The sequence below is a fragment of the Muscardinus avellanarius genome (genome assembly GCF_963383645.1).
Source record: "Muscardinus avellanarius genome assembly, chromosome: 15".
NCBI classification, from domain to species: Eukaryota; Metazoa; Chordata; class Mammalia; order Rodentia; family Gliridae; genus Muscardinus; species Muscardinus avellanarius.
Genome location: NC_137801.1, coordinates 56,440,815 through 56,464,573, shown reverse-complemented (window position 1 = coordinate 56,464,573; position 23,759 = coordinate 56,440,815). Strand labels below are relative to the sequence as shown.

At 46.0% G+C, this 23,759-nt stretch overlaps 1 protein-coding gene and 1 pseudogene across 2 annotated transcripts in view; one reads left to right on the top strand and one right to left on the bottom strand.

Annotated features, from left to right (window-relative positions):
• The window catches only part of USP34 (ubiquitin specific peptidase 34), a gene marked incomplete at both ends in the record, with an annotated part of 249,862 nt that extends 240,793 nt beyond the window's left edge, over nt 1-9,069 (top strand). The window contains 5 exons of the mRNA XM_080711495.1: nt 2,948-3,027; nt 6,696-6,836; nt 6,938-7,081; nt 8,120-8,279; nt 8,465-9,069. Of these exons, the coding sequence (XP_080567621.1) occupies nt 2,948-3,027; nt 6,696-6,836; nt 6,938-7,081; nt 8,120-8,279; nt 8,465-9,069 (1,130 nt within the window). The remainder of the gene's footprint in view (nt 1-2,947; nt 3,028-6,695; nt 6,837-6,937; nt 7,082-8,119; nt 8,280-8,464) is intronic.
• Nucleotides 9,070-10,402: 1,333 nt separating this feature from the next.
• On the bottom strand, nt 10,403-23,402 carry LOC308273982 (activator of 90 kDa heat shock protein ATPase homolog 2-like; annotated as a pseudogene). The gene is made up of 9 exons: nt 23,333-23,402; nt 21,972-22,156; nt 18,338-18,424; nt 15,700-15,893; nt 13,725-13,841; nt 12,904-13,012; nt 11,971-12,068; nt 10,671-10,722; nt 10,403-10,574 (listed from the first exon to the last, which is right to left on the bottom strand). The product of its transcript is annotated as an activator of 90 kDa heat shock protein ATPase homolog 2-like (transcript).
• Between the last annotated feature and the right edge of the window lie 357 nt (nt 23,403-23,759).

Sequence of the window (23,759 nt, the reverse complement as noted above, 5' to 3'; positions counted from 1 at the left end):
TCAGCCACCTGTTCATATTAGAAATAAGCAATGTAAAAAAGAAAGAGAGTTTCGTGCAGTTTGGTCAAACTGGAGAAAAGCAGCTAAGTTTGATAGCTATTGAAAGTAGGAATAAGGGTTGTCTTACTTTTGAGAATAACAAGATAAAAGAAAGACCAAAACTTAATAGTATCCAGTGTTTCCATGAGAACCGTGTTTGCAGAGCAGCCTCTGGTTCAAGGTTTAGCGGCATTTCCTGCAAAGAGCTAGACCAGTAGTAGACTTTAGCTTTTGGAGACCATGTTTGGTCTCTTGGCACATAGTCTTTGTTTGGCCCTTTGGGGTTAAGGAAAATTAAAGTCAAATAATGTTTTGTTGCACCTGAAAATTGCAAGACTGAGCTGGGCATGGTGGCGCATGCTTGTAATGCCAGCGTTCAGGAGGCTGAGACAGGAGGATCCAGGTTCACGGACATCCTCAGCTACTTAGGCCCTTTGCAACTCAGACCCTGTTTCAAAATAAAGAATAAAAAATATGCCGGGCGTGGTGGCGCACGCTTGTAATCCCCGCGCTTGGGAGGCAGAGACAGGAGGATCGGGCAGGTTCGAAGCCAGCCGCGCGCGCTGGCTTAGGAGACCCTGTTTCCAAATAAAAATGTAAAAATAGGTCTGGGAGTGTAGCCCGGAAATAGAAGGGCTTCCAGGAACCCCAGTACCACCAAAAAAAAAAAAAAAAAAATAGGGCTGGGGGTGTAGATCGAAAGTAGAATGCCTCTGGGTTCCATCCTTAGTGTCACCAAAAAAAAAAAAAAAAAAAAAAAATAGGGCTGGGAGTGTAACTCAGAGGTAAAATGCTCCTGGGTTCCGTCCCCAGTACCACCATAAAAAAAAAAAAAAAAAAAAAAAAAAAAGTGAGACTGGCCTGGTGTAGTGGCACATGCTTGTAATCTCAGTACTTGGGAGGTTGAGACAGGAGGATCTGGGTTTGCAGACAGTCTCAGCTATTTAGTGAGGCCTTCTGCAACTTAGTGAGACCTTGTTTCAAAATAAAGAATTAGAAAAAGCTCGAAAGTAGAATGCCCCTGGGTTCCATCCCCAGCATGCAAAACGTGGGCACGCACGTGCACACACACACAATTGTGAGACTCAGATTTCAATGTGGGAGGCTAAGATAGGATCACAGGTTCAAGGCCAGCCACAGAAAATTAGTAAAACCCTCTGTAACCTAGTTTAATACTGTTTCAAAAAAAAAAATTTTTTTTTTAAGAAGGAGCCAGGCTTGGTAGAGCCTACTTGTAATCCTAGTATTTGGGAGGCTGAAACAGAAGAATCCAGGTTGGAGGACAGCCTCAGCTACTTAGTGAAGCTCTCCACAATTTAGTGAGATTCTGTTTCAAAATAAGAATAAAAAAGTGGGCTGGGGGTGTAACTCAGAGGTAAAATGCCCCTGGGTTCAATCCCCAGCAGCACAAAAAAAAAAAAAAAAGAAGAAGAAGAAGAGGGAAAAAAAAGGGGTGTGGGGGTATAGCTTGAAGGTAAAAGTTTCAAGTTTGTTACTTGAAATCGGGAACGCCATTCATTTAATGTTGGCTATGCTGCTGCACACCACTTTGGCACAGTTGAGGTGTTTCAGCAGATGTCCTGTGGCCACAAAGCCTAACAATGTGTTACTCTTCCACCCCTATGAAAACGTTGACCAACTTCTGGGCTAATGCATACTTTTTAATTTTATTTAATTATTCATTTTGAAACAGAGTCTCACTAAGGTATGGAGGGCCTCACTAAATAGCTGAGGCTGGCTGTGAACCTGTGATTCTCCTGTCTCAGCCTCACAAGTACTGGGATTACAAACATGTACTGCCATGCCCAGTTAACACATATTTTTGGCTCAACTGGAGGAGGGTAGCTTTTATTATATTTCTCCTCTGCGAGTATACTTCCCCTGGGTGGGTGGAGAAATGTAGAAGATGAGAAATTTACTTAGGGGGTGTAGCATTACAACCTCTTGTAGTTAGAATGTAGGATAGTAAAATGGGGAGAAAAATCTCAAATATTTGAACTGGGCGTGGTGGCGCACACTTGTAATCCCAGCATGAGACCAGAGTGTCACAGTTCTTGGACATCCCCAGCTACTTAATGAGGCCCTTTGCAACTCAGTGAGACCCTGTTTCAAAAATAAAAAGACTGAAAAATAGGGCTGGGGGTATAGCTTGGGGAAACAATGCCCCTGGGTCCCATTTAAAGATATTTGATAAGTGCAATAGTCGAGAAGCAGAAAGGTTAAACTCACTGAAGTTTCAGGGCTGGAGTGTGACTCAGTAGTAGATCCTTTGCCTAGCATGCCCAAGGCCCTGGATTCAATCCCAATTCCATACACACAAAAGTCACAGACGTTCCAAATAGGACTGACAATGTCAAACGTGATCCACCCCAAAGATCCTGGGAACAAGAAGAAACTGGTGACTCAGAGCAGTATTTATTTAAGTGCATCACAATCCTTGGCAAAACAAAAGTAGAAGAAATAACGCATTTTAAACTTTTCTACATCCTGCCTTTGCTCGTTCCCCTCTACTCCTTCCTCCCTGAAATAAAGCTATTCAGTGAAAAGTTTCTCATATGAAGAATACTGATTTAATTCAAGAAAGCTTTGGAGCCACTTGTAGTTACTTTAATTATCTTGGCTAAAATTCCAGAACTCAAAAAGAAGTGTTCAAGTTGCGTCAGGTCCTCTGGGAACAAACTGTGAGGTATAATTCAAAAAATAAGAAATTGAAAATACTGCATTCTAAATTACTTCACTGGTTAAAACATTGAAATGAATTCTTTTCCTTTAAGTACTTCATATATTTCTAAAGGTACAGAAAATATAGTCACAGCCAGAAGTAGCTATAGCATTATGCCTACAGTTCAGCGCCTCTGCAGTGTAATTTGCGCTTGTGACCTATTCCTATTTTCTTTTCAAATACCAGGTGTCCTGGTTGCCTATGAAGGCTTGCCGCTTCATCTTGCACTGCTCCCCAAACTTTGGACTGAGCTTTGCCAGACTCAGGTAAGCACATGAGTTTCAGAAGATTTGGTCTTCCATCTCCTCTACACAGTGGTCCAGAACTTTAGGAACAACTGGTTGGAAGCTAACTGACTGGAAATCGGGTTTGAGTGAATGTTTCGAAGTCAGTGCAAATATTAGCTATTAATATATTGGACATGTAATTTCCTATGAGGTGTTTCCCCTTTTTTTCACAGAGAATATTTCAAATATGCTGTTTCTGGATTTCTCATTCATAGTTTATTATCAAATGTTGTGAGTTGTAATCCCAGTACTTGGGAGGCTGAGACAAGAGGATTGCAGGTTCGTAACCAGCAATTTGTGAGACTCTCCACAATTTAGTGAGACTCTGTTTCAAAATAAAGAATAAAAGTGCCTGGGCATGGTGGCCCAGCACTTGAGAGGCTGAGACAAGAGGATCACACAGGTTCAAAGCCAGCCTCAGCTACTTAGTGAGGCTCTCAGCAACTTAGTGAGACCCTGTTTCCAAATAAAGTATATTTAAAAAAAAAAAAAAAAGGTCTGGGAATATAGCCTGGAGATAGAAAAGTCCCTGGGTTCCATCCTCAGTAACACCAAAAATAAAAAATAAAATATAAGTAAAGAATAAAATAGGGGTGGGGATGTGGCTCAGGTAGAATGTTCCTGGGCTCCATTCCCCAGTACCACAAAACACATACTCAGACACACACAGTTGTGGGAAGTCTAAAACACTCCAAAGAAGGCACTTTGGAGAAAGCAAATATATGCCCCTTCTGGCTTTCTCCTCCCTTCCTCCTCTGTCTCTTCCTCGCCATCATTACAGAATCTCTAATAGAAACTTATAAGCTTATTAACTCTTTTTGCGGTACTGGAGGTGTAACCCAGGGGCATTGTACCTCCAAGCTACACCCTCAACCCTGTTTTTTATTTTGAAACAGGGTCTCCCTGAGCTGCAAAAGGCCTCACTACGTAGCTGAGGCTGTCTGCGAACCACAGTCATGTCTCTTCCTCCTAAATGTTGGATTACAAGTGTGCACCACCGTGCCTAGCCAAACTCTCATATCTGTAGTTTTTAAGGGTCTCTAAACATTTTTTTCAACCAAGTGTGATGACACACTTTTTTTTTTTGGTGATACTGGGGATGGAACCCTTCTACCTAGCAAGGCTGGCTTCGAACCTGCCTGATCCTCCTGTCTGCACCTCCCAAGTCCGGGATTACAAGTGTGTGCCTCCACGCCTGGAGGATCGCAGGTTCAAGGACAACCTCAGCAAGTAGTGAAACTCTCATCAACCTAGCAAGACCTGGTTTCAAAATTAAAAATAGGGCTGGAGATGTGACTCAGAGGTAGAATGTCCCTGAGTTCAATCCCTAGTGCCAAAAAAAGAAAAACTAATCAGTAGTCTCACAAGAACAGGACAGACTACTTCTACCTCAGATATCCTTAAGAGCCAATTTCTTAGAATGAAGTAAGCACATAAATAATGCTTGTTAAATTGTAGAGGGAAAACTGAGAAGGGAGAAGCCATATGGGTCCTAGGTTTTGGTTCTGTTTTTGAATCTAACCTAAAGGATCCTCGTTCCCTTTAAAACATGAGAAACCAGCCAGGCGTGGTGGCGCACACTTGTAATCCTAGCATTTGGGAGGCTGAGACAGGGGGATCACGGTTCACGGACAGCCTTAGCGACTTAGGCCCTTTGCAATTCTTTAGACCTGGGTATAATGTACTAAATTCTTGGGTGACCTGGAGCAATTTACTTAGAGCAGTTGCTTACTCTAATACACTATATAAGTGTACACATGTACATACTATCTAAATTGTATCCTCTTTAAATAATAATCCTTTCATTTTTCATGTAATCTGGTTAAAGCACACAAATAAATAATCTAGGGAGTGTATCTGTTTAAAGGCATACTATAGCCACTATGGTGGCGCACACTTGTGATCCCAGTACTTGGGAGGCTGGGAAACAATCACAGGTTTAAGGACAGCCTCCGCCCCCTCCCCAAAAAGACATACTGCTGTGTTTAAGAGCCATACTACTTGCAAAAAGAAAAGGCAAAGTTTAGCAAAATTTCTAGCTATTAGTGTCCACTAATTCTTTGTGAGACCAATAGGAAAAGGATGGTTTACTTTTGCAATACTTGAGAATATTCAGCAAATTATTTAATTACTATAATCATTGCTCTTATATATAGTAATTAAATAATTTATTAAATAAAGCCTAACTAATTCATTTTTTGTTATTGTTACTGGGGATGAAACCCGGGGACATTTTGCCTCCGAGCTACACACCAACCCCTGTTTTTTTATTCTTTATTTGGAAACAGGGTCTCGCCGAGTTGGGCAGGGCCTTGCTAAGTAACTGCGGCTGTCTGCGGCTCTCGGTCTCTGCGTCCCAAATGCTGAGATTACAAGCGTGTGCCACCGCGCCCGGCCCACTTTATTTTTTAAACAGTCTGGCTAAGTTGGTGAGGCTGGCCACAAGCCTTCTATCCTCCTGTTTTAAATCCCAAATTACTGGGATTACAGGTGTGTGCCACTAATAGAGGGTTTTTTTATGTGTCACTCTGGGGGATTAAACCTAGAGGGATTCTACCTCTGAGTTGTACCTCAGCCCAGTTTTATTTATTTGGAAATAGGGTCTCACTAAATTGCAAAGGGCCTTGCTAAATTGCCAAGGCTGGCTTCAAATTGTGATCCTCTGGGATTACAAGTGTGCACTACCATGCCAGCTAGAGGATATATCTATTTTTGTTCCCCCACAGAGTTCCAGTCCCCTGGGGATGGAATTAATGGAACCCAGGGGCATTCTACCTCGAGCTACACCTCACTTTTTATTCTTTGAAACAGGGCCTCATTGAGTTGCAAAGGGCCTCACTAAGTAGCTGAGGCTGTCTGCAAACCGCAATCCTTCTGTCTCAGCCTCTCAAATGCTAGGATTACAAGCATGTGCCAGCACGCCCGGCCTTATTTTAATTCTTGAAATTTATCTTCTCTACATGTGGTTTGGGTACCTATTAACTGTCCATTTATTGAGTCTGTCAAAAATTCTTACCCTATTCTGTTACCTTATTTTTCCAGTCCTTGTTATTTCTCAGTGCTGGATAGTAAGCTACATTTCTTTTAAAGCATATTTGTTCTGTTTGCTATCCAGTATTTTATTCCAACATTCACTTAGATAGTCCAAATTAGTAATTTCTTAGTGTGTCAGAGGACAGTTGCTATAACTAACATGTTTTTTTTTTGTGTGTGTGTGTGTGTGTGTGTGGTACTGGGGGTGGAACCCAGAGGCTTTCTACCTCCAGGCTACACTCCCAGTCCTGTTTTATACTTTATTTGGAAACAGGGTCTCACTAAGTAGCTGAGGCTGGCTTCGAACCTATGCGATCCTCCTGTTTCGGCCTCCCAAGCGCGTGGATTACAAGCGTGCGCCACCATGCCTGGCCTTAAAATGTTTAATAATCTGAGCCGGGTGTGGTGGCGCCAGTGAGACTGTTTCAAAATTAAGAATAAATAGTAGGGCTGGGGTTGTAGTTTGGAGGTAGAATGCCCCTGGGTTCCATTCCCAGTACCACAAAAGAAAGGGGGGAAAAAAGTTCAGTAGTCTAAATTTGGAAGTAGCTGTTCAACTAGGACGTACAGTGACATCGGTGCTCATCCATACGTGCTTCTTCTCCCCACTGTAGTCTGCTATGTCAAAAAACTGCATCAAGCTTTTGTGTGAAGATCCTGTTTTCGCAGAATATATTAAATGTATCCTAATGGATGAAAGAACTTTTCTAAACAACAATGTGGTCTACACATTCATGACACATTTCCTTCTAAAGGTGCGTAGTTCCTCAGGAAGTCGGTATGTTTTTTCAGTTGGTTACTGCATGTTTTCATTATGTTGGTCTTTTGGAGATGTTTTTTAAATCATCTTTTTCAGGTTCAAAGTCAAGTGTTTTCTGAAGCAAACTGTGCCAATTTGATCAGCACTCTTATTACAAACTTGATAAATCAGTATCAGAACCTACAATCTGATTTCACCAACCGAGTTGAAATTTCCAAAGCAAGTGCTTCTTTAAATGGGGTAAGAAAGGAAAAGGCACGCACTTCCAGCACTCAAATCACCTCTGTATTTGGCCTTCATATGATTTTGCAAGTATAACTGTTACATACAATGAAAAAAATTTTGCTGATGTATTTGCTGTCTTGTGTGTATGTAGTGTGCCTGCATCACCTTGAAAGAAGAGCTGATGGCATTGAGTATGTTGAGGGCAGGAAACCCACTAAGCAGCAGCATTCCATCTGCCCCTGCTGCTGCTTATTTTTTGAAACATTACTTGTGATGTTTCTATTATTGCCTCTGGCTCCTAAATAACCAGGATAATCTGGGGGGTAGTGTGTGCATGTGTAAGAGGATTGAGCACAGGCGTTCTGCTCTGAACTGCACCCCAGCCCCATTTTATGTTTAGTTTGAAACTGGGTCTCACTTAAGTTGATGAGAATCTCACTACTTGCCGAGGTTGGCCATGAATCTGTGATCGTCCTCTCAGCCTCTCAAGTCCTGGGATTACAGGTGTGTTTATTATAAAGGCAGTTAGAGAAGTAGTTGCCTTGTATAGATTCTCATGACAGCCCTGTCACATATTGAAACCTGGAACATGTTCTAGAATATCATTTAACAGCAGCCTAAGAACCAAGATGCTTACACACCAGAACAAATCATGAAAGTAAAAGAGCAAGACCTTACTGTTTGACATTCACCAGAATTTAGCTTGAGAAACTGTGACTTCTAAGACCTAAATTTCTCCTGGATCACTCCAGGTTTCACTTTAAAATTCTACTTAAGTTTGCTTAAGTCCTATCCCCCCCCCCTTTTCCAATTAAAAAAATTACAAGTTTTTTGGTCTGCCTTGACATGGGCTTAAAATAATGGTATTAATGACTTAAAACTGACGAAATACAGTAGTTTCTTAATGCTGGCTTTCTGGTTTTCTTATTTTTCTTATAATGTTAGAGAAACCAGGATATATTCTTGAAAAGTAAAACATCTGCATTTAACTGCAAACAGTTGTGTCAAAATGTTGGCTTTAGAATTTGAAATGTTCCTGTCTGGGTTTTGTAGGACCTAAGGGCACTTGCTTTGCTCCTGTCAGTACACACTCCCCAACAGTTAAACCCAGCCCTGATCCCAACTCTGCAAGGGCTTTTGAACAGATGCAGGACTTGTCTGCAACAAAGAAGCTCGCTCCAAGAGCAAGAAGCCAAAGAAAGGAAAACTAAAGGTTAGCTTTATACCACCTTTAGGGACGGGGATGGGAAAAATACTGTGGTGTAACACGTAACAGCGCTAAGTTCAACTGAACTTCCTAAATATAAATGCTAAAAAGTGGCTTTCCACACCCCTCCCCACCAACGTGGCCTCACCACCCCTGTCAGAGACGGTCCATTGTGACATTTGTCTTCACAGATGATGAAGGGGCGACCCCTGTCAAGAGGCGGCGCGTCAGCAGTGACGAGGAGCACACCGTGGACAGCTGCATCAGCGACGCGAAGCCAGAGCCCAGGGAGGTCCTGACCCCAACCAGCACTTCAGACAATGAGACCAGGGACTCCTCCATCATTGACCCGGGGACTGAGCAAGATCTCCCCTCCCCTGAGAGCAGTTCTGTCAAAGAATACCGAATGGAGGCTCCATCTTCCTTTTCAGAAGACACAAGTATCAGGTCACAGCATACAGAAGGACAGTCCAGCAGTGGTAGATTTGAAGATTGTAAGGAATTTAAAGACCTGCACTGTTCCAAGGATTCCGCCCTAGCGGAGGAAGAGTCCGAGTTCCCTTCCACTTCTCTCTCTGCTGTTCTGTCTGACTTGGCTGACTTGCAGAGCTGCGATGCGCAGGCTCTGCCCTCCCAGGACCCCGAGGCTGCTCTGTCTCTCAGCTGTGGCCATTCCAGAGGCCTCTTCAGTCACATGCAGCAGCACGACATCTTAGATACCCTGTGCAGGACCATTGAATCCACAATCCATGTGATCACAAGGATATCTGGCAAAGGAAACCAAGCTGCTTCTTGACACTAGATGTAGCATGTCCACTTCAAGTCCCTCCCAGTGCTGTTTGTATAAGTTCTGCTTATTTGTTTTCGTGCTTCAGTTTGTCCAGTGCTCTCTGCTTGAATGGCAAGATAGATTTATAGGCTTAATTCTTGGTCAGGCAGAACTTCAGATGAAAAAAACTTGCATCTTCAGTATACTTTCTAAAGGGCAATCAGATAATGGATATGTTTTATGTAATTAAGAGTTCACTGTAGTGGCTTTCATTTAATATGGCTGTCTGGGAGAAACAGGGATCCCTGGCCCTGTACAATGTAATTTAAACTTACAGCATTTTTACTGTGTATAATATGGTGTCCTCTGTGCCAGTTTTGTACCTTATAATAGAGGCAGATTGCCTCCAATCGCTGTGGTTCTTATTATCAAAATTAAGTTTACTTGTATACGGAACAACCACAAGAAATTTGATTCTGTAAAGAATCCTCTTTAGCTGTGGCCTGGCAGTATATAAATGGTGCTTTATTTAACAGAATACCTGTGGAGGAAATAAAGCACACTTGATGTAAAAATAATTGTTTTATTTTTATTGACATGACTGATTGCTATTCTGTGCACTTAATTAAACTGATTGTGATGACTTTTCATTTGTTATATACGTTGCTTCGGTCTTCTGAGATGCAAGTACTGAGGAAACAATGGAGGAGGCACTGAATTCTCTTCATTAGAAGGCTTAGTGGCAGTCCCAGAAAGCAACCCCAGAGCGCAGCAATGCTGCAGGTCAGCCGAGGAAGGCAAAGGACTGACAGCGCGCCAGGCGCCCGGGAGGCCGTGCGCCACCGTCCCCCACCCAAGAGCTCCACACCTAAGAACCCCAGAGTAAAGACACAGGAATGGTATATAACATGCCATTTTTTCTTATTAAACTAGAGCTTGCTAGAACAACCTTTATCTTGGGACACTTCAACTATCTGCATGCACAGACTCATCCCGGAGGCACATCTGTGGAAGGTGAGGGCAATGCAGATTTCAGGTTGCCTCCTACTTTTAACTCAATGCAGAGTCTAGTTAGAACGTAACTATAGAGTCAAGCAGGTTTTTACACTCTGTAGAAGTTCATGGATTTCATCTGGTATCAAATATTTTATTTCTCTTGTGCTGGGGATGGAAGATGGAACCCAGGGGCATCCTACCTCCAAGCTATACCCACAGCCCTATATTTTATTTTGAAACAGGGTCTCACTAAGTTGTAGAGGGCCTCACTAAGACAGTCTTCTTTTTTTTAAGGAAGGATAGGGAAAAAATAAACATGACATTTTCTGCTACAAAAAGTAATGCCCTTATAAAACCTAACTCTTCAGCCATGTAGGGTGGTCAGCTGCAGTAAGCCTTTTATTTCTTCAAAATGTTGTTTCTGCCAACAGAATTTCTTGTTCTCTTCTTTATAGACAGGAACTCCTTTACAGTCCAACTGTAATTCGTGTGCCCTGGAGTAGGCATAAAACTCAGTGCAACTGTTGCATAGTGTTCTGGAAGGAAAATGGGAGCCTTATTACATTAGGAAAAAGACAAGTTGTCCAACTCTACTGTCACTGGACCCTTATCCACGAGGGCATGCAACATACCTTCTAGCCAGTTCCTATATCTCCATTTCATGACGATCTTCCTGTTTTTTAACTGAAAACAAAAGAATTCCACTCAAAACACATTCTAAAACTTTCCACAATACAACACAAAATCCATTGAATTAACACCCCTAAATACTAGAAAAGTCAATGAACAGCAATATACTCTGCCTATTAGTTTACATGTCAAAACAGGTAATGTCAAGCTTGAGCGAAGTAACATTTGACATCAACTCTAATTTTTGTGCGGTACTGGGGATGGAACCCATGGACATATATACTGCCACCAAGATAAACTGCCAGCCCTGTTTCTGTTTCAGTCTTTTTTTTTCTTGCAGTACTGGGGATAGAACCCAGAGACGTACACCCCCAGCCTTATTTTTTACTTATTTTGAAACGGTCTCACTGAGTTGCAAAGGGCCCAAGTGACTGAGACTGTCCACAAATCTTTCCTCTGGTCTCAGCCTCCCAAATGCTGGAATTACAAGTGTGCGCCACCACGCCTGGCATTGGTACACTTTTTTTTTTTTTTTTTTGTAGTACTGAAGACAGAATCCAGTAACATTGTACCTCTGAACGATATCCCCAGCCCTCTTTTTTTTTTTTTTTTTGGTGGTACTAGGGGTGGAACCCAGAGGCTATACTCCCAGACCTATTTTATATTTTATTTGGAAACAGGGTCTCACTAAGTTACTGAAAGCCTAAGTAGCTGAGGTTGGCTTCGAACCTGTGTGATCCTCCTGTCTCAGCCGCCCAAGTGCGGGGATTACAAGCGTGCGCCACCACGCCCGGCTTTTTTTTTTTTTTTTTTTTTTGTGGTACTGGGGTTCCTGGAAGCCCTTCTACCTCCGGGCTACACTCCCAAACCTATTTTTTATACTTTTTATTTGGAAACAGGGTCTCGTAAGCCAGCACAGCTGACTTTGAACCACACGATCCTCCTGTCTCTGCCTCCCAAGCGCGGGGATTACGAGCGTGCGCCACCACGCCCGGCAGCCCTCTTCTTTAGTCTTTTCTTTTTTTCTTTTTTTTGTGGTACTGGAGTTGAAACCCACGGACTCTACTTCTGGGCTACACTCCCAGACCTAGTTTTTGTATTTTATTTGGAAACAGGATCTAAGTTGCTGAGGCTGGCTTCGAACCTACCTGATCCTCCTATATTAGCCTCCCAAGTATTGGGATTATAAGCATGTGACACACGCCCGGTTTAGTCTTTTATATGTGTGTGTGTGTGGTACTGGTTGGTGGAACCCAGGGGCATTAGGTCCCATCTTATGTATTTAACCCCACAATTACTTACCAGTTCTATATATTCACCAGTGATATTCCCATCAAACATCTGGAATTTCCCTTTTCAGCTTCTAATATAGCAGGAGATTTGGAAAATTTTTGCACCAACTAACCAAGGAAAACACAGTAAACATTATTACAGCACATGCTGTTAACTTAGTGGGGAATCAAACCCAGGGCCTTGTAGATCCCAGGTGAACACTTTACCACTGAGCTGCCTGCCCAGTGGGCTTTTTTTTTAGTACTGAGAATTGAACCCAGGGACCTTCTACTTCCGAGCTACACCCCAGCAGCCCAATTTTTTACTCTTTACTTTGAAACAGGGTCTCACTAAGTTGCACAGGGCCTCACTAAGTAACTGAGCTGGCCAAGAACTGTGATCCTCCTGTCTCAGCCTCCCAAGTACTACAATTACAAGTGTGTGCCACCACACCCAGCTGGCTATTACCTCCTTGATCTATTTTTTTTCTTTTCGGGTCTGGGCATGGAACCCTGAGGCATTTGCCCTCTGAGCCACACCCCCTGCCCTATTTTTTTATTCTTTATTTTGAAACAGGGTCTCATTGAGTTTCAAAGAGCCTAAGTAGCTGAGGCTGTCTGTCCTCCTGTCTCAGCCTCCCAAATGCTGGGATTACAAGCGTGCGCCGCCACGCCCGGCTACCTCCTTAATCTAAACAAAGTATATAAAACACAAAAGCTTTCTCTTCCTAAGGAGAAAATGGTCAAGTGCTATATGCCCCTAATTGTTGATACAAACCAAAAAAACACCATCTCTGTCCCCTCGAATCATTCAGAAGCCACCCTCCATTTCCATCACTGTCATGCCAGACCCCTTCAATCAAAAACATGGTCACCAGGAAAAGCAAAACAAGCTCCTGATCTTTGTGGCACATTTTCCCCACAATGCCAGCATTTAGGATGCCGGCTCAGCAAGTTAACTTACATCTTTCACAGTAAAGATGCCATACAGCTGCTCTACCGTGGTGTCAGAGTTCCGTCATACGCAGCGCCACTGTGGGAATCCTTACACCCAAGGCGACTGGAGATGAGGCCTGAACCCGAGAAGAGAGGAGGGTCCCTGAGCACGCCGAGAACGCTGCTGGGTGCATGGCAGTCTTCCCAGTGAAATAGACACATCCCAAACCCACCCTTGGCAGACGGTGACGGCAACACGAGAGGCATTTACTTTCTGCCCCATCATCATGTCTGTGGAAGCAGCTCGCTGTGCCTGTGAGCGCTCAGCTCTGATCTCAGGCAGAGAACACCCCCAGTCCCCAGGTGAACATACAAATACATCCGGCGGCATGAGGATGCCGGTTACACCCCCTACACACACTCCTCAACTCCAGGATTTACAAATCTCCCAGTCCCAAAATCAGGAGAGAAGGCTCTTCCATTTGGTATGGGAGCCTCAGTCACCTGATTTGTAATCTTGTCAAGCACAGGACAGTGTTGAATTAAACTGAGTATCTCACAAAAGACCTCTTCACACATTCCCTCCCATGAAGAATAAAGGTCTCAAGCTAGAGTGGCACTTGCCCAGCCTGTGTTGAGGCCCTGGCTACAATCACCAGCATAACTAAAGTCTCCTTTTATCATTTCCACAACAAAACAGCAGACCTTAGAGGTTCCCAGAGGATGCAAGGGTGGCCCAGTGCCCCTCGCTGCTATCCTCCAGGCCCTCCACCACCTGAAGGCCGACTGGAGCTTTGACTCACCCAGCATGTCCCCACCCCACCACATCCTGGCCACCCACGGGCCTCCCTGCAAGGTGCTCTCATTCAGGTTCCTTTGGACAGTCAATTCCTGGGTTGACACAGCTTTTGTTGGTAAAATCATCCCTGCTGTAAATTCTATGAACAAAATGATTTTAATAAAGATCTATTTCCATTTAAACACAAATAATATAGAGAACCCAAAACACGTGAGAAAATGAAAACTAATATCTATACAAAGAATTCCTATAGCATTTGACAACTTCAAGATGCCTGCATGTTTTCACATATAAACTACTGATTTATATAAAAAACTACTGGCGCTTAACATCATGAATTTCAAGGCAAAAAAGGCCTTTTTTTTTTTTTTTTTCAAATGTCCTGCTTTTATTGAGTTCTCAAAAAGGTAAAATTTCCCAAAGTTTTGTTTTGTGGCACTGGAGATTAAACAACCCTAGGGGCAGTCTGTCTCTGAGCTACACCTCCAGCCCTATTTTTGTGTGTATGTGTAATGTTGGGAATTGAACCCATGGGCGTTCTAATTCAGAGCAATAGCCTCAGCCCTAATTTATTCTTTTTTTATTTTATTTTGAAACAGGGTCAAGTTGCAGAGGGCCTCATTAAGTTGCTGAGGCTGGCCACAGACCTACAATCTTCCTGTCTCAGCATCCCAAGTATTGGGATTACAGGTGTGCGCCATCATGCCCAGCTCCCCCAAACCTATTTTAATTTTGAAATAGGGTCCGGCTAGGTTGATCAGAGTCCCACTATTTGTTGAGGTTGTCCTCGAACCTGCAATTATCTTGTCTCAGTCTACCAAGTACTGGGATCACAAGCACACGTTACCTCGCCCGGCTCTGAAGTTCTTTTCTTTTTTCCTTTTTTTGTGGGTCTGGGGATGGAACCCAGAGGCATTTGACCTTCGAGCTATACTCCCTGTCAATTTTTTTATTCTTTATTTTGAAACAGGGTCTCACTGAGTTGTGGAGGGCCTCACTAAGTAGTTGAGACTGTCTGCGAACCGCGATTCTTCAGTCTCTGCCTCTGGAATGCTGGGATCACAAGTGTGCGCCACCACGCCTGGCGTCTGAAGTTCTTTTCTAAGTAGCTAAATTTTGATTAACTACAAGTGGTTTTCTGGCCTTCACCCACTGTCAAAACTAGACTCTTTCTTACTGCTTTGCCCCCACCTCAAAGCTTGTTCTCGGTCTTCCAACTTGCGAGCCAGACACATGCAGTCTCCTGGGAAGAAGAGTAGCCCCAAACCCATCTGCGCCAAGACCCAGATGCTCGGGAGCGGCCGAGCTGCAGTGTGGGGAGGCCCTGAGGGCAACTCTCTAATTTAAGGAGAGAACACAATGACCTCACTTCCAGGCAGACTAGGGATTATCCAGGTATACTCAACTACGCCTACAATACCTGCAGTCACTTTCATGCACACATTCACTCATTCAACAAGATTTATTAAGCACCTACTATGTGTCAGGCAGTGTGCTAGATGCTGAAGACAGCAATGAACAAGACAGACACCTTCCCTGCTCTCATGGAACTTATAGTCTAGCAGGGAAGACAGGAATTTCACAATTACACCAAACAACTGATCAAATGATGATGATTATTATTTTTTCTTTTTTCTTTTTTTTTTTTTTTTTTGTGTGTGTGGTACTGGGGGTGGAACCCAGAGGCTTTCTACCTCCGGGCTACACTCCAGACCTATTTTATATTTTATTTGGAAACAGGATCTCACTAAGTTGCTGAGAACCTCACTAAGTAGCTGAGGCTGGCTTCGAACCTGCGCAATCCTCCTGTCTCAGCCTCCCAAGCGCAGGGATTACAAGCGTGCGCCACCACGCCCGGCTGATCAAATGATTTTCCAGAAGACTACAGTTACAAGCCTGTAGGCAAAATGGTCCACACTGTGTATAATACCGATGACCAGCAATTATGGTCTTACCCGTGACTAACTCTCAACATCCAGAATACAATTTATTCTGCAATATAAAGAAGTGTTTCTAGAGCCTAACCTGAGAATCCAGACCACAGTGCAGAGCACAGCTTGGGTAAAGAGGAAAGAGAGCCTCTGGTTCCCAGGGAGGCCTCCTTTCCCATCTAAGTGCCTTCAGGTAATCTCCAAGGGCCTCCCTGACCTTGGTGGCACCTGCAGTTTTCATGAGACCCTTCAGTGCACCCCATCTCCTTTCTTTTTACTCACGTTCACCTACAAATCAGAAAAATACAAGCCTAAAGAAAACCTAGTTTAATGTATTATTACATTTGGCCATATGGATGAGAGAACCATGAAGACGGGGAGTAAGAGCCGTGACAATTTCTCCGTAGCAGAGCTGGAGAGGGTCCACCATGGGGCTCATGGCCAAATCTCTGATGGATTCTACAGAATGTGAATCCCTTAATTTGCATTTGAACTTGTATGCATTTACATACATGAGTTAAATTGCTAATGTCCGAGGCTTTTATCAGCATCCAGAATTGTATTCTTCCAGTGTGGCAGCCCTTAGCCACATGTAACTACTGGGCCCTTGAAATGTGGCTGGTCTGAACTGAAATGTGCTACTAGTATTAAATATAAGACACACCAGACTCCAAAAACATAGTACAAAAAGGAAAGTCAAATACCTATTAATACGCGCTTGGGAGGCTGAGACAGGAGGATTGCATGGGTTAGAAGCCAGCCTCAGCTACTTAGTGAGGCTTTCAGCAACTTAGTGAGACCCTGTTTCCAAATAAAATATTAAAAAAAAAGGTCTGGGAGTATAGCCCAGAGATAGAAAGCTTCTGGGTTCCACCCCTAGTACCACCAAAAAAAAAAAAAAAAAAAAAAAAAATACCTATTAATAGCTGGGCATGGTGGCGCACACCTGTAATCCCAGTACTTAGGAGGCTGAGACAGAAGGATCACACATTCGAAGCCAACCTCAGCAGCTTAGTGAGATCCTGTTTTCAAATAAAATATAAAATAGGTCTGGGAGTGTAGCCCAGAGGTAGAAGGGTTCCATCCCCAGTACCACCAAACAAAATTTTTTGTACCAACCACATTAAAAAAATTTTTTTTCGGTGGTACTGGGGATGGAACCCGGGAGCTTTCTACCTCTGGGCTACACTCCCAGACTTATTTTTTTATATTTTATTTAGAAACAGAGTCTCTTAAACCAGCGAGGCTGGCTACGAACCTGTGCGATCTTCCTGTCTCAGCCTCCCAAGCGCGGGGATTACAAGTCTGCGCCATCGCGCCCGGCTCTGAGACCCAGTTTTAAACATAAAGAATAGCTGGGCATGGTGGCTGGTGCATGCTTGTAATCCCCGCACTTGGGAGGCAGAGACAGGAGGATGGAGCAGGTTCGAAGCCAACCTCTCTGGCTTAAGAGACCCTGTTGCCAAATAAAAATATAAAAATGGGTCTGGGAGTGTAGCCCAGAGGTAGAAGGGTTTCCATGAACCCCAGTACCACCAAAAAAAAAAAAAAATTGCATGTTAAAAACATTTTTATTATATCTGGTTAAATAAAACACATTATTAAAATTATTTCCTAGCCGGGCGTGGTGGCACAGGCTTGTAATCCCAGTACTTGGGAGGCTGAGAAAGGAGGATCATGGTTCGCAGACAGCCTCAGTTACTTAGTGAGGCCCTTTGCAACTCAGGGAGACCCTGTTTCAAAAAATAAACACTAAAATATAGGGCTAGGGGTATAGCTTGGAGGTAGAATGCCCCTGGGTTCCATCTCCAGTACAATACTGGGGGGGAAAAAACTAGGGTCTCACTACTTGCTGAGGCTGACCTTGAAGCTGTGAGCCTCCTATCTCAGCCTCCCCTGTACTAGGATGACATGCATATACCACCATGCACAGTGTGAGGGATAAAATCTAAAAGACCAGGTTAACATGCTGGGGAAAAGCTGCTCAGCTGATGCTCTGAATCTAATAAAGGAAAATCCCAGCCCCGCATACAGAACCAGGCGCCGCAGGTGCGTGCGGGACAGCCGTTTTCACAGGCTTTGACAACCCTCATGACGGCGAGTCTCCACACTGCTCAGCATCCTGCAGCTCTTAACCCTCAGGAAGCCTTTGAGGTAGTTACACCCCCAAAGCTGCTCTTCAGGAGGCCCCCCCCCAGAGCCAGACTGAGCACAAAGGCACTCCCTGCAAGCAGGCCACACAAGCTAACCAGTAAGTTTATGCAAACCATAAACAGTTTATGAAGAACACAAACAGCCACACAAACTAACCAGTTAGTTTATGAAAAACCGGGAGACACACCCGGGGAAGGTCAGAGCTAAAGGTTAAGAGCTGTCACCGCTAAAGAGACAGCACGGACACAGGGAAGGGAAACGGGCCACGTTCAGCAAGCCACGCGCGGCCCGAGCACCACGCAGGTCACGCAGGTCGCACTTGGCCCGCGGCACCAGGAGGCGTCAGCTAAGCCACTGTGCGACCGGGCGGCTGGAGTCAGTGCCTTCCCAGGCGGCTCCCGGGCCCAGGGGACCCGAGTTCTCGGGACTCCCTCCCTTTCCTCCAGCCCCAAGCGGGCAGAGTAAGCCTTGCTGGGAGTCAAGCTCTGCACAACCCATGACCCAAGCCCAGCCTGAGAATTTCCGACGCCCGCCATCCACGACAGACACTGGATTTAGAGGAAGAAACCCACGGGTACCTCAGCGTCATCGACTTCATTTTCTTCAGAAAGGCTCGGTATTCCAATCAATCCCTTGTTGCTTGGCACCAGATTCTTTCACTGAACCTAAGATGAGCAAAATGGATCTTTGATTAAGAAAATAACTGGTTTTATGCAAAACTGCCCTGACTAACCAAATGGCCCAGCTCTTTCATTATGCTGATCTGGGGTGGGGGAGGACTAGTCTGGTTATGCTCAAAATCAAAATGAGTACTGGGAGCTGGACGTGGTGGTGCACATTTGTAATCCCAGCATGAGGGAGGCTGAGACGGGAGGATCACAGCTTGAGGACAGCCTCAGCTAACTTAGTGAGGCCCTTTGCAACTCAGTGAGACCCTGTTTCAAAATAAAGAATAAAAAATGGGCAGGGGGTGTGGCTCAGAGGTCAAATGCCCCTGGGTTCCATCCCCAGACCCGCAAAAAAAAAAAAATATATATATATATATATTTATATTTATATTTATATATGGGGCTGGGTGTAGCTCAGAGGTAGAATGCCCATCCCCAATAACACAAAATAACAAACAAACCAACAAACAAAAAACACTGGGGAAGCCGGGCATGGCAGCACATCCTGTGATCCCAGTACTTGGGAGGATGAGACAGGAAGATTATAGGTTTGAAGCCAGCCTCAGCAACTCAGCAAGGCTCCCAGAAACTTAGAGATACCCCTTTTGCAAAAAAAAAAAAAAAAAAAAAAAAAAAAAGGGCTGAGGGTAAAGAATGGAATACAGTGTCCCTGGATTCAATTCCTAGTACTAGAAAAAGAAAAAAAAAAATGAGTGCTAGGTTTACTTAGCAAGCCCAGCTACTGAAATATTCAGAAATCAGACACAGCAAAAGACACATGATCTGAGCTGGGCGTAGTGGCGCAACTTATTATCCAAACATTTGGGAGGCTAAGACAGGAGGACTGTAATTCGAGGACAGCCTCAGTTACTTAGTGAGGCCCTTTGTAACTCTGAGACCCTGTTTCAAAATAAAAAATCAAAGGCCGGGCATGGTGGCGCACTCTTGTAATCCCAGCATTCGGGAGACAGAGCCTGGAGGATCACAGTTCGCGGACAGCCTCAGCTACTTAACAAGGCCCTTCGCAACTCAGTGAGACCCTGTTTCAAACATAGAAAGGACTAAAAAATAGGGCTGAGGGTGTAGCTCGGAGGTACAGTGCCCCTGATTTCCATCCCTACTACGGCAAAAAAATATATATATATTTAAGAGATAAAAAATAAAAGCCATGTGTGGTGATGCACTCCTGTAATCCCAGTACTTGAGAAGCTAAGACAAGAGGATCACAGGTTCAAAAAAAAACAGCCTCAGTAAGTAGTAAGTAGTAAGATTCTCATGCATCTATTAAAACCCTCTTTTTTTGTTGTTTTTGTTTTTGTTTTTGTTTTTTTGCAGAACTGGGGGTTGAACCTAGGGGCATTCTACCTCCAAGCTGCACCCTCAGCCCCATTTTTTATTCTTAATTTAAAATTAAGATATCACTAAGTTGCAGAGGGCCTCACTGAGTAGCTGAGGCTGGCTGTGAACCTGCGATCCTCCTGTCTCAGCCTCCCAAGTACTGGGATTACAAGCATGTGCCACAATCCCTGGCTAGTGAAACCCTATTTTGAAATAAAAATAAAAATAAAAAAATCAAGCCAGAAACCAGTCAAGATAGTGAATACCTATAATCCCTGGCCTGTAGTTGGGAGGCCAAGACAGGAGGCTCACAGGTTCCAGGACAGCCTCAGCAAGTAGTGAGACTCTCATCAATCTAGCGATCTAGAGAGACCCTGTTTAATTTTTTTTCTTTTTTCTTTTCTTTTCTTTTTTTTTTTTTTTTGTGGTACTGTTGGGTAGAACCCAGGGGCTTTTCTACCTCTGGGCTCTATTCCCAGACCTATTTTATACTTTATTTGGAAACAGGGTCTCACTAAGTTGCTGAGAGCCTCACTAAGTAGCTGAGGCTGGCTTCGAACCTGTATGATCCTCCTGTCTCAACCTCCCAAGCGCTGGGATTACAAGTGTGCGCCAGCTAGAATCGCACAGGTTCAAAACAAGCCTCAGCTACTTACTTAGGCTCTTAGCAACTTAGTGAGACCCTGTTTCCAAATAAAATACAAAACAGGTCTGCATGAGCTAAGCGTGGTGGCCCAAGCTTGTAATCCAAGCATTTGGGAGGTTGAGACAGGAGAATTGTGGTTTGCAGACAGCCTTAACTCAGTGAGACCCTGTTTCAAAATGACGAATAAAAAAATAGGGCTGGGGGTGTAGCTTGGAGGTAGAATGCTCTTGGGTTCTATCTCTAGTACCTAAAAAAAAAAAAAAAAAAAAAATAGGTCTATATGGTGACTCACAACTGTAATCCCAGTTCTTGGGAGGAGACAGGAAGACCACAGGTTAGAGGCCAGCCTCAGCAACGTGGCAAGACACTGTTTTAAAAACAAAAGAATAAGGCCAGGCGTGGTGGTGCACGCTTGTGATCCCAGGATTCGGGAGGCTGAGACAGGAGGATCATGGTCAGAGGCCAACCTCAGCTACTTAGTGAGGCCCTCTGCAGCTCAGTGAGACCCTGTCTCAAACTAAAGAATACAAAATCGGGCTGGGAGTGTAGCTAAAAGATACAATGTCCCTGGGTTCCATCCTCAGTACTGGGAAAAAAAAAAAAAAGACAAAGGAATACAAAAGGGCTAGGGGTGTAGCTCAGAGGTTCCTGGGTTCAATTCCCAGTACCATTAAATTAAATAAATCTCTGTCCTGCTGAATGAGGCCATTAAACAAAATCTTTTTTTTTTTTTTTTCTGTATTGGGAATGGAACTTACGGGCTTTCTATCCAGGCTACACACCCAGACCTATATTTTATTTGGAAACAGTCTCACCAAGCAGCTGAGAGCCTAAGTAACTGAGGCTGGCTTTGAACCTGTGGGATCCTCCTGTCTCGGCCTCCCAAGTACTGGGATTATAAGTGTGGGACACCACGCCCAGCTAAATGAAATCTTTTTCCCCCCAGTATTGGGGATGGAACCCAGGAGCAGTCTACCTCCAAGCTATGCCCCAGCCCTATGTTTTATTCTTTATTTTGAAACAGGGTCTCACTGAGTTGCAAAGGACCTCGCTAAGTAGCTGAGGCTGTCCGTGAACCGCAATCCTCCAGTCTCAGTCTCCCGAATGCTGGGATTACAAGCGTGCACCACCATGCCCGGCTTTAAATGAAATCTTTAAGAAACCAAACATAGTACACTAAGCGTCAGCACTTCGGGAGAAATGAAGTAGGGAGTGTGCAAGGGAGGGTTTGTAGTTAGTTTCAGGATGGTGAGGGCATCTCAGAATAAAAAGCTGGGGAGGCAGGCTCCTGCAGGCAGGGAGCTCTACGAGGAGCACTCCCATGAGGCTCTCGGTCACAGGGGCCTGTAGAAAAGGGTCCAACCTGAACGCCAGAAAAGAGCACAGCCAGAGCTTTCGAGACCAAGCAACTTCAAAGGCCGGGGTATCAGGACCACTAACACCAACTCAGGGGCCATCAAGCGCGGGGCCCAGGGCAGAGTCCTGAAAGACTCCCTGACTGAATGAACCAAACGGACTGCATGCGTCCGAGGCCGCCACCAGCCCACCGGAGCCCGGCACCTTTCCGGCCCAGCTTGACGGTCCACTCGTAGATCGACTTTCCTGTGCGGCTGCTGCACAAGGCCTCGCCTTCCACCTGCTTCAGCTCGCAGATCTCGCCGCAGCCAGCCACGTTCTCCACAACAGTGCCCACCAGGAGTTCTCGGAGCTTTCCCTTGGACCCGCTGCTGGCATCACGCTCTGTCCTGCAAGGACCAGAGGGCACAGGGGTCCACCTGGGTGCGTGGTGCCGACCTGGGTGCGTGGTGCCCAGCCTCACCAGACACGCAGGGTGAGGGTCCGCCCCCAGTGACTCACTAAGGAGCTTTGGGCCACGCATCTTTGAATCCTCCCGGTCGGTTCCTTAAGACATTATTATCCACCATGTAAAGTCGTATTTTGTTTTACAAACACTGGCTTGAAGCCAGGTGTGGCGGCCACACTTGTAATCCCAGTACTTGGGAGCCTGAGACAGGAGGATCAGAGGTTCAAAGCCGGCTTCTTCTCTGCAACCTAGTGAGACCCTATTTCCAAGTAAGAAATAAAATTGGGCTGGGAGTACCTGGAGGTACAATGCCTCTGAGTTCAGTCCCCAATGCCAAACAACAAAAATGAAATACTGGCTTGTATGGGGGAAGAGGGTCTAGCAATCTCATCCACTGGTCGTGCATGGGCAAAGCCTGGGCCACATGTAACCGTCTCAAATAATATTCTCTTTGTGGGACAGAAACAGGCTAAGTCAGCCCTGTCCATGGAGCTCACTCTTCCAGCACAGCCAAGTTGTGCTGCCAAGCCCTCAGGCGGGCGCCGGCTCTGCCCCAGGACCCCCGGCAGCCCCTCCACAGCCTGGAGGCGCCCGTGCCCGGAGGCGCCCATGCCCGGAGGTGCCCAGGCCCAGAGGTGCCCATCCCCGGGTGCCCAGGTCCAGAGGTGCCCAGACCCGGAGGCGCCCATGCCCGGAGGTGCCCAGGCCCAGAGGTGCCCATCCCCGGGTGCCCAGGTCCAGAGGTGCCCAGACCCGGAGGCGCCCATGCCCGGAGGTGCCCAGGCCCAGAGGTGCCCAGACCCCGGTGCTAAGACTCAGAGGTGCCCAGAACTAGAGTGTCCATCCCCGAATGCCCAGGCCCAGGGTGCCCATCCCCGGGGTGCCCAGCCCTGGGCCGGAGCGCACCCTCCTGAGCTCTGGAGGAGCGGCAGGCGGCATCGCCGAGCGCCCGGTACCTGCCGGAGCTCGGAGGCCGCGGGCGGAGGCCCGCAGGGGGCGCCGCAGTGCGCAGAGCCCCGCTCCCCGCGCAGCCCGGCGGCCCTCGGCGGGCGGGAGGCCGGGGGGAGGCCGCGGAGGGAGGCCGGGGGGAAGGGAGGCCCGCCCGCCGCCGCCGCACGAGTTGTCCCCGTCGGCGCCGTCCTCCCCTCCTCCACGATCCAGCGCGGCCCCCGGCCCCACTCGGCCATGGCGGCGGCAGGCGCTTCCGGCGCCAGAAAGTGCCCGCGAGCCCCTCCCCAGGCCGCGGGGCGGACGCCGGCCTCCACGAGGCCGAGGCCGGAGGCCGGGCTCCCCAGCCGGCCTCGCCTCTGACTCACGTGACCAGAGACGCGGCCGGGCGGGGCCCAGGCTCCCCAGGCTCCGCCCTCCACGAGGACTTGGCGCGGACTCGGTGCAGGAGGCGCTGCACCTGGCAGATAAAGTGGGCGGAGGGCGGGGAGGAGGGGGGAGAAGGGAGGATGACGGGGAGGAGGGGGAGGAGGGAGGATGACGGGGAGGAGGGAAAACAAGGAGGAGAAAGGAGGAGGGACAATGGGGAGGACAAC